General features: G+C 46.2%; 1 protein-coding gene across 1 annotated transcript in view; it reads right to left on the bottom strand.

Moving 5' to 3' along the window:
- B3GAT2 (beta-1,3-glucuronyltransferase 2) overlaps positions 1-10,743 on the bottom strand; it is a 53,163-nt gene extending 42,420 nt beyond the window's left edge. The window contains 2 exon segments of the mRNA XM_006089328.3: positions 10,146-10,454; positions 10,456-10,743. Coding sequence (XP_006089390.1) covers positions 10,146-10,454; positions 10,456-10,743 — 597 coding nt within the window.
- Positions 10,744-11,088: the final 345 nt, after the last annotated feature.

Below are 11,088 nucleotides of genomic sequence, written 5' to 3' on the forward strand. Positions count from 1 at the left end.
CATTTCAGTTTTTGTTACTGAAGATATACATAAAAGGAGGATCAGTAAATAACCTTGAACCACAAAATATTATGCTAGAATAAAATTCCAAGGAAGAATAGAAATGGAAAACAAGAACATATAAAATTCCCAAATGATTGAAAAGTATATTTGTTAAATGAATGTTAGTGGGTATACAACTGATAGTATTTATAATATCCACTGAATATATTTAAATTTCATTTACAAATGTCAATATCTATAATACACCAGAAACCACACACTTTGCAACTATTTTAAATGTTTGTTTGTTTTTAATTTAGACATCAATTTGAAAATATCCTAGAGGTTGTGTAATTTTACTAAATTTTTAGGAGTTATGTGAACAGGAGATGTTGAGCGCCACGGCGCCAGACTCTGTTGTGACCGCCATCCTTGCCAGAGACTGACCTGGCGGGCACAGGGTGGGCGTGTGAAGAAAGAACATTCATAGGCAAGGAGGCAACCAGGGGACCCCATGGGCAAACATGCATACCTACACCTTCCAACTACTACATCTTCCCCATTCCGGCAGGAAAAAGCTTTAAAATATTTTAGTTTATGAAAATGTAAGCAATGTTTGAAAACTGAGGAACAAGCTGAGGGTAGACTTCCCAGTAATGGCCCGTCAGCTGAAGACCAACCAGCTCAATGTCCCAGTTAAGGCTGGAGGGGGCTGGGCTCAAGGGAAGGCCGTCCAATAGAATCTTCTCTTCCTCCTCCAAGAGGTGCTGAGTCGAGGAACACTCCTAACCTTCCCAACCTCAGCAAATGACCTTAAACATTAAACTATTGCTTCTAATTATGTGCTTTAAAAATCTATTCATTTCATTCCTACTACATTGCCCTCTCTTTTATTGCCTACTATCTCTCTGATCCTTTCATTCATGCCAGAAAGAATCTATCGTGTAATATGCCCTAGGTCCTGGGACTATAACAGTAACTCAAAGTCACACCCAGGACCTGCAGGAGGTTTAGTATCCTGCCAACTTGTTAGCTTTCACACCCTGATTAACCGGCCTCAGACCTCTCAACCCACAGGAGAACACCCTGCTACCTCCTCTCAGCCTAAAATGCCTTAGATGCTTTTGATTCTATCAATCTCACTTCCTCCCAGGATCCTTCGTAGATAAGCTCTAATTCAATCTTGTCCCTCTAATCACTGTAGTAACCCAGTGCTGTCATTAAGATTCCCAATTTATGCAGTTCCACTTGGGTATAGACTGATTTGGGAAAGTCAAGCACCTCTGCGCTCCCCCCCCTCCCGCCCCCCTCCCACCAGGCCTCCGGAAGCACAGTCCAGATCTCAGGACAGTTTTTAGAGGCATCTACCCACCTGAGGCAGTGCAGCTGTCTGGTATATCCCCCAATAGGGGAAGTCGCCCACAGAGGAGAACATGAGAGGAAAAGAACTGGTAGTTATAACTTGCCTATAGTTCAGTACAGTGGGGCCTTGACTTATGAGTTTAATTCGTTCCGAGACCGAGCTCGTTAAGGAGCTCGTTAACTCAAATTACTCTGTCAACTCAATGCAAAAAATCAGCCGAGAGACAGCTGGTATCTCAAAAAACTCGTTAGTCGGGACACTCGTAAGTCAAGGCCCCACTGTACTTAGAACAATCACATGAGGCAGGCAGCCCTTGCCCAGGTCATGCAGCCACTAAGAGGAGAAGCTGCATTTGAACATGGGACTATTTAACTCCCAAGCTCCCATTTGAGCTGCCCACCAGCCTCTCACACATGTGAAGAGGTCTAACACTCAAATAGCTCACAACTACCCTGACACACCTTAACGGGCACTGACAGGGATGCCATCAATATTCATGGTCTCACTGTCTCTCTCTCCCCCTCTGCCCCCTCTTCCCCTATAGCATGAAGCCTCTGAAAGACAGAGCAGGGGCCACATTTAAGTTCCTATTTAAAGGGCTCAACATAATCCTAGACACACAACACAGACTTCGGAACTGTGATCTGACGGACAATCTGTGCAGAGTTCCTTCCTAGGAAGAGCTTCCTTCTGCAATAGAATCCCTCAGCTTCCACGCCTCCGATCATTCGTTCATTCATTCAACAAATATTCAATAAGCACTGACCACGGGTAAGCACTGCTCTGGACACTAGAGGCACAGCAGTGAACAAAAGAAGACTCCTACCCTTACGGAGTTTTACAATGGGAGAAACAGTGAGCTGAAACACATGTACCACATTATATAATGCAATGTTAGATGCTATGACGAATCCATAACAGTTTATGTTACCACTTCCTTAATACAACCAGATGTACAAATACATATCTATAGTTTTCCTATGAATTTACCAAGTTCTAGTTAGGAGTTAAAAGTCAAAGATATGCCTAACGGGTGTTTGGAAAACCAGGTGGGGAAAAAAACAAAAGCATGCTCCTCACATGGCTATGTTCACACTTTTCAAACTCAGATTAACACAAGGACAGGGCAGTATCCAGGAAGAAGGATCTAATGGCCATGATTTAACGCCACTTCCAAATACAAAGACACTGAAGTCTGCTTTACAGGACAGGTTTGGGGAGAGATTCCTCCTCCCCTGAAGATAGCAAGGACACCCTTCAGTTCTCTGGACACCCACACATTCTCTTTTCTCAGGCCACAGACTTGGCTCCCTCCACCTGGAGAGCTCTGGATGCTGGCAGGACCCAGATTTCTCGGGAGCAGGTGCCTGTCTGGGTAGCACTGATGCTTGTGGCCTAGCCTACACTGATTATCACAAGGCAGCCAGAGGCTGGGGGGCTCATGGGGGAAGGAGAACCAGGGGGTCAAGGTGTGTGTGACACCCAGAAGCAGTGCCAAGATGGCCACTAGGTCACAGTCAATATCCTTATCGAGAGGACGGACTTCCGTGATGGGTCCATTGCCATGTAGGGCCTCACGGGTCCCTTCCCACCCCCCTGGACTGTGCCTCACTGGTTTGTAGTCCCATTCTTGCCGGCCCTGGGCCTATCCCAGTGATGGCAAACCTATGACACGCGTGTCAGAGGTGACACGCGAACTCATTTTTTTGGTTGATTTTTCTTTGTTAAATGGCATTTAAATATATAAAATAAATATCAAAAATAGAAGTCTTTGTTTTACTATGGTTGCAAATATCAAAAAATTTCTATATGTGACACGGCACCAGAGTTAAGTTAGGGTTTTTCAAAATGCTGACACGCTGAGCTCAAAAGGTTCGCCATCACTGGCCTATCCCATGAGGCCCAGTGGCCCTGAGGACAGGAGGGGTCAGAGCTCAGAGAGGCTCCCTGGCAAGCGCTAGAGCGGTCTTGGGCCTTTTTCTCTGCAGGCCCAACTGTGCCCTTTCTCTCTTCCACATACACTCTGAATAAACCTCCTCTGTTCCACGTGGGCCCAAGTACTCATCCCCAGCCCAAACCCCCCTCTCCCCATTCCCCCCCCCCACCCCCCGCCGGCACAAACACAAAACTAACCTACAACTCCATTAGCTGCCTGTGCTTTACATTCCCTGGCACCTGCAGGTCTCCCGCAATGCACTGTTCCTAGGGAGCAGGTGCTCAACCTGGGAGGGCTGGATGCCCTGTGTTCGCAGCTGCAGTAATTAAGCACAGTGCCTGGCACATAGTAAGTGCTCAATTAACAGGTTAAGTGGAGGAGAAGGCATACTGATTAATTTTATTAAAGTATCTTCTGAATGTGGTCATGTTTGAGCTCAAGTAGGCAGAAGGAATCTTGCTGATACATTATTACTTCTAATATACAATTATCTTAGACAACTGAAATCCCAGTTAATGGAGAATGTTCAACATTTAGCATACTCAGCTTTCATTAGAGAGATGAAGATATAATTTATAAATACCTGGTTGAAGAAATAAGAGTCTTATATTCTGCTTGTACCATACATAATGTTTGACTGATGGGGGTGGTGGGGGGAGGCAAGAGGAGAGAACTACTGAGTTTTTAGTTATTTGGGGGAAAAGACCAAATAATCTGACTTGTGGTTAAAAAAAAAAAAGATCACCCTCTCAGCACAGTATCTCCAAGCTTTTCCTACCATGCAAAAAGGCTCAACCAATGATTTTCATTCATCTTGTTTTTTAATCCAGGGAAATGCCTGATCCTAGAAGAAATCAGACAAGAAAATGAACAAACCTACCAACAAGTGAGTAGTTCTGTGAATGTGGCCGTGTGGGCCCTCAGCAGCTAGCATAACCAGCACACAGCGTGAGGCTCCCCAAACCAGCACACAGCGTGAGGCTCCCCAAACCAGCACACAGCGTGAGGCTCCCCAAACCAGCAGGTGTCAGCCACTCACATAGGCTTCAGCTCAAATGGCTTCAGGTGCCCAGCTCTCCCCTGTCTCAATGGTAACGTGAAACAATTCAGCCTTTTTCCATTCAATTCTGTCTGCCCTGACAAGCTACAGGCCCAGGAGACACAGCTGCTGATGTACACATATCAACTGAGGGAAACATTATTTTAAATGTTTTATCTTCTTGCAGAAATGATCAATTCTTACTTAGTCACAAGAGTATCTAATTTAAAAAATATAAGACAATAGTTTATATGCTGACTTGGCAGTTTCCGCCTGACTTGAAAAAACAATCCAAAAATCAAATAACCTATCAGTGAGATAGTGAGGGAGAACATAACATTTTCTTAAGACCAAATGATACCAAGAAAAAAAGGTCATAAGATATAAAGATGGCACAGCCCAGAAGACAGCAACAGCGTCAGAAGACTCCTGCTGATCAAAAGCTTTGCTTATCACGAGACATAGCTCCATATGACTGTGCGTGTTGAATGAGATGAGCTGCAGGACAGTCCAGAGGGCAGGCTCTAGAACCGAGGTACTGGGATTCAAAATCCTCTCTCTGAACAAAATTCTAGCTGCATGATCTTTTCACGTTATCTCCTGGTACTTCTGCTCAAGTATAAAAAGGGTTACTGGTCACACTGACTATATTAGATTCAGGCTGCACTTTTAAAGATCCCTGTACTCATCAAAGAACTGTGTTCATGATTAGATATTAGCATAAGGGTGGAGGGGAAAATGGGAACAGTACTAGTGCCGACCTCAGGGGCTGTTGTGAGGATGTATTTACATTAATATGTGTACAATCCTAAGCGTGGCTCCTGGCCCATCGTGTGTCAACTAATGTCAACTGTATTTTGCTTGTATCCATGGCAAAGGATATTTTTAACATTTACTTAACGTTGTATACAAAAATTACCAGGTATGAACAATGGATTATATTTTATTAGTTTTTACTTCTGTGAATTGGAAATCTATTCTAAATCTATCTATTTACTTACCTACCTACATATAGATTGGTATAACAATTGTATTTGTGTTTTGGGGAGAGAATTTGAGAACCATGCAAAACCTAATTTCGTGCTTCCACAGCACTGCAAATCAAATATACAATAACATATTAACTTATACAGACTGAGCAAATATTCCATCAGAGTCCAAAAGGTTTGAATAGACATACCTGAACATTATTGAATTCTGTACCAAAAAAAACCCCCCCACTACTCGAATACCCCCTGGAATTGTTAATAAATAAGACCGTTCACTTTGGTTCTTCTATTTTCTTTTGTAGCATGCCTTAAAAGCAATTACTATTTCATTACTGTTCACACAAGAGAAAAATTACCAGCCTGTAATTTAGAGGCAAGTGGAATAGACAGAAGAAAATGGAGTCACCCACATAGTTTCCAAAAAGAACCAGACAACAGCATAAATGTTTAAAAGACACACATTCATTGTACCAAACAATAATCTAGACACATCTTCATGTCTACTGGTATTCATGACAAAGAATAGTCAGTGAAAAGTAAGGGGGCGAATGATGGAAAAAGACAATTGGAAGAGGCAAGACAGAATGTCTTTTAAAGCTGAGTTATTATTTCTGGTCCATTAAATTATCAAAATCCAAATGAAAACTGCTGATCTCCAAAGAACCCTGTCAAAGACTAGCCATAACTCAAGTCCTATCCACAGGGAGACTAAAGAAAATCTATAGATTTAACATCAATAGCCTAAGAAAATTGGCTGTAGCTTTATGACCATATTTTTCCCAAAATGCTCACATTTTATCAGACCTAAGGCATGACTATTAATATGCTTTTAGATAGGGAGAAATAAAACACAAGGAACACATTTCAGGTAAAATAATGGAATCTTCTGGGTTTCTTCACTTTGAAAAGATAATTACCCTACACTAAGTATCAGGGTAAAAAAAACACGGTAGATCTTTTGTCTCCTTGCAGGAAACATACAGAATTTACTATTGGGGGTGGAGGGTGGGGTGGTTAAAATTGTGAATTTCAATATTCTTTGTATCATAGCTCTAATAAGCTGCCTGTAAAGGGGGGAGCTTATAAATGTTTCAGAAAAGGAGCAAGACAGAATTAAGCCTCAACTCCTCCACCTTCCTAGCACACAAATAACTTAACAGCATCCAACAAAAAATCCAAACAAAGGGCCTGTTCAGCTCACGGCCGTCAGAACATCTTCAAGATGCAGTCTCATTAAAGGAGTCCTTTCATGAGCTCCTTAAATGTCTCGAGTTGGCCTGTCTTCCAGTCTTTCCTCATTAAATTTAAAGTTAAAAATTTTAAAGTTTTTGTTCTTGCTTAGAAAGTGCTATTTTTTAACCTTTCAATTTAATGGACTCGCAAAGGTGAAAGCAACTTCACCTGAAAAGCATCAGCTTTAAACTCAGGAAAACTTGGAAGGTTTTCCAGTAAGGAACAGAAATCTGATCAATAGCTTATTGAAAATATGACTGGATATAGAGTCACATTTATCTGCGGTAGTTGCTTTTATGAAAGCAGTTTAAATCTTTTGCAAATAAGCTTTTCCAGAGAGCTCCATCCATAGGGTGCACAGGCAGGTGGACTACCTGTGGTCCAGAATTCAAACCCCCATCAATGCCACAGGAAGAGCAGTTGTTGAAATACTGGAAACCTGAAAACACACACACATACACACACACACCTGACCACTGTTCTCTCCAATGGCCAGCAGAGTTTCTGTGGTTGCAACCCACACTCGCTTTCATTTGCAAATGGATTTGGCTGTTAACGTAGGATTCATTCAATGCAAATCTTTCTTTCCAGGTGGCACAGCTCAGTTGAAAGGGGAGGCTGAAAATGAGTTAGCTGTATGGGAGAAGCAAACACCATGCCAGTTACCACGGAGAAATAATTGAACATGGATTGCCTGTTGCGCCTTTAATTTAATTTGGAGACCTTTCATCTTTTACTTTCCTTCATTTGCAGCCAATGCTTAGTGAGCTAATTTGTACCTGGTTCATTTTCTTCCTTCTATCTTATCTGCGTTTACATCAACCATGGAAATTAGAAGCACTATGAATAAAAGATGAAGCCTGACTTGGGACATTCTTTCCTTAAGCACTGTGAATTACTTAAAAACTAATTTGCGCGTGTGCACATACGCAGTGCTGAGATATAGACCTCCGCCCTACAGCATCCTTGATCAGCATTTTCCCTCCCCCCCAGGGTGCTTCAGTGTCTAGCTGTTTTATCTAGTCCTATCTTTTTTTCTGAGAGCCCTGTCTACTCTGTAATCCACATGGAATCAATCCTAGAACTGGTTTAAAGTAGGCCATCCCATTAATTCACAAAACTAAGGATGCATAAATTCCACTAATCTGACTCTTTAGAGAATCAATACTGCTTGCCATGTGAGGAAAATAATGTGTTGTAAAAAGAAAAACTGAACGTACTGGCATATGTGCATGGTGAACAGACACCTACTCTGTCCAAATGCATCTTGTGGGAGGGAGAAGGGATGGTGGTGGACAAAGGGACTAGCCATAAAATTACTGTCTTGGAGGGACCTCTAGGAGCTATAGAATTTAAATTCTAAGTGTGTCTAGGGTGGTAAAGGCCTGGGGTGGGGGGAGGGGCAGGCTAGAAGGGGTCAATAGGGGGGAAAAGGGGACATATGCAATACTTTCAACAATAAAGAAAAAAAAGAAAAAAATTCTAAGTGTGTGGTGCATATTGTGTTTTTAAAAAAGTTGCTTCTGTTGTGTATTTTGTATACTTGGCACCTCTCCACAAAAAAGGGCTGCACATGCTCTTAATTTTATTCTCATTACTCCATAAAGTTTTGCTTTTTTCCTTTATAGTTTCCTCTGGCCAATACTATTTTTTTTTCTCCTCACCGTTTCCTTTCTTATATTGTCTCTCTTCCCGCCTCCCGCATGGACCACTAGGGAAAAAAAAAAACCTACTGTATTCTCCTCTTGCTGCTTAGTAGCCACCACCACCAAGCCTTCCTTTCAGTTTGGGAAGCATCAAAGGAAGACTGTTCTGAATGTCTCACCGCCTGTGTTGCCAACTCTCACCCTCATCTAACACCACACACGACAGGCTAGCAGCTGGGAATAAACTGAAAATCATTCCCCCTTCACAGCCCAGCCCCCTAGAGGGGTAATTAATAATGATGTGCATTACTTTACACACACAAGACCACAGTTTCACAGGTAAGGCAACTTCCCAGTTGCAGGAGAAAAGTGGGTTTAAAATTGTGGTGTACTGACATGTAAAGCTCTGTGCTTCAGAATACAAACCATATCTTTTGTGAGAGAGAGTATGCAAGCAGAATAAAAATAAAAGCCCAATTTTTAAAAAATCAGATGATATCTGTAATCTTGGTTATAACGACTATACCACACATTTATTTCTTCTGTAGAAACATGGACAGAAAAGCCCTACCTCCTGAAAGGATGGAGAAGAAAAGATAGAGAGCAATTACTGGTCCTTTTATTCACGAAGAAGGAGAGGATGAATAGAAATGAAGGTGGCAACTGCTCTTAAGAAATGGATTTTTTTTCAAATCACATAGGCAGAAAAATTAAACTGAAGGTGTACAAGTAGCATTGGCCTGAGGTTAAGGACACTAAACAGATATTAGAATGAAAGTGTGGGGCATGTATGATCTACCCGACCCACAGTCCAGTTTACCTGGGTGAGGAGGGGGCGATGGAGTCTTAGAGGCAGGATATCAAGGAATTTGGGGTAGAGGAAGGCCATGGTCCCACAGGATGTCAAAGAATCCAAGATATTTTCCAGCTGTATTTGGGTATGAAGAAGAAACTGACACAACCTTGGAATGCAGTCTCACGTGCAGAACACACACACTGGCTGCAAAATACCAGCCTCAAGAAGTAACACCTGTTCTAGCCCAGTGCAGGCTGGTTGTGCGCACGTGTGGCCTTTCAAGGGAAAGGAGGGTCTTCTCCACAGCGTGGGGCCGGATGCACTCAGAACCCCCAGCAAGCACCAGGACGCAAGGGCGCCATGCAAGAGTAGCCCTGCTAACTCACCAAAGAGCGAGGCCTTCGAGAAAGGTCGAGAAAAGGAACTGGAAGTGCAGCTGGAAGCTCTGGCTGCGAAAAGACAGAACAGTCTTTTCCACAAGGCAGGACAGTCTCAAGTCATTTGCCAGAGAGTTTCCTCGAAAAAAGAGGCAGCATGCTGAGTCGGAAAGGGCCTTTGTGGGTGGGGGGAGAGATAGAGGGAGGACCCCCTTAGAAGGCAATGTTTTCACTAATAATCATTTCCGTGCCAGCGGACTGTGCCAGAGAAATTGGTCTCTTGGCTGATTTTTAAATAACTCTCTCCACCTTCCTCTCCATATGGTTCTAGAATTCCAATCGCACCTGTGCGTACTGAAAGGCCTGGGGAGTACACCAAGCCGCCCCGCACTGCGCAGGGCCGTCTCCCTGGTCCCCTCCTCTGGCATCTAGTCTCCCCGACCAACCTCTCCAGCTGGGCTGCATCCTCAGGCCACCCAGGCCTGTTCCTGCGATCATCCCCGCGCTCCCCAACTGTGCTACTCCCGCAACCCAATCTCGGGGCCAGGCAGGCAGCTAAACCAGACTCCCACCCTTGAGTCACGGTGGTCCTCACCGACTATCCCCAAACCCCACCCCCTTAACCAGCGAAACGCGCCAGGGCCGGCAGAGGCTGTGAGCTGCCCGCGAGGAGCGCTCCACCTGGAGTCCCAAAAGTGCACGGAGAAGTGACAACTCCCAAGTGCGGGCGACCCCCGAGGCCCCCTCCCGCCCTTGCCCCCCGCTGGGGCGGGCCGGCCACTACCTCCTGGAAGAGTTCCAGACTGTAGGTGTTGTCGTCGTCGGCGAAGAAGAGCACGCCGGGCTGCGCGCGCTGGTGCTGGTGCCTCTGGCGCAGCCAGGCGAGGCCGGCGTTGCGCTGCTCCGTGGCGCGCGGCAGCCCCGGCCGCTTGTATCGCCGCGGCGTGGGCACGTGCAGGTGCGTGCAGGGCAGGCCGGCCCGCGCCAGGAAGCGGCTCACCAGCTCGCTGCGCGCCGCCGCGTCCTCCACCAGGATCCAGTGCAGCTGCGCCACCTGGCGGAAGGTGTTGGCCAGGCGGGTCAGCTCGGCTTTTCTGCACCGGGCGGCTGTAGGTGGGCGTGATGGCATAGATGGTGGGCAGAGGCGGCTGCGGCTGCGGCTGCGGCTGCGGCCGCGACTCGTTGCGCTTCTCCGAGCCGCGCCCGGGGCCGCCCCTGCGGAGCGGGGGTCGGGCGCCCCCGCGGCCCAAAGCGTAGGGAGAAAAGTAGGGGCGCGGGGTGAGCGGGGGCGCGGGCCTGCGGGTGTCCACGTCGAGCATGATGATGACGATCAGGACCCAGGGCAGGAGGATGAAGAAGCGGCTGAACAGCACGGACTTCATGGTGCGCTCTTCCCCGGCTTCTCGGATGCCCCGAAGAGGGGCCAGCCGGGGGACCCCAGCGCGCAGTTTGGACGGCGGCGGCACCCGCACTCAAGAAGCCGCGGCCCGCGCGCTCTCCATCGGGTCCGGCGCTGCGGGGAGCCGGGGTTTCAGCGCCCGGCGTGGGGGTCGGCGCAGGTGCCCAGGGGGTAGGGCTACGAGGAGTGCCGGCGGGCGTGCAGGGGCTGCCCGCACTCGGCGAGTCGGCGGGAAGCGGACTTGGTCCAGCCGCGCGCTGCTAGCCGCGGAGTTGTGCCGAGCGACCGGGAAGACGCGATCCCCGCCGCGCTCTTCACAGGAATGGGA

Source organism: Myotis lucifugus, unplaced genomic scaffold (genome assembly GCF_000147115.1).
Source record: "Myotis lucifugus unplaced genomic scaffold, Myoluc2.0 scaffold_59, whole genome shotgun sequence".
NCBI lineage: Eukaryota > Metazoa > Chordata > Mammalia > Chiroptera > Vespertilionidae > Myotis > Myotis lucifugus.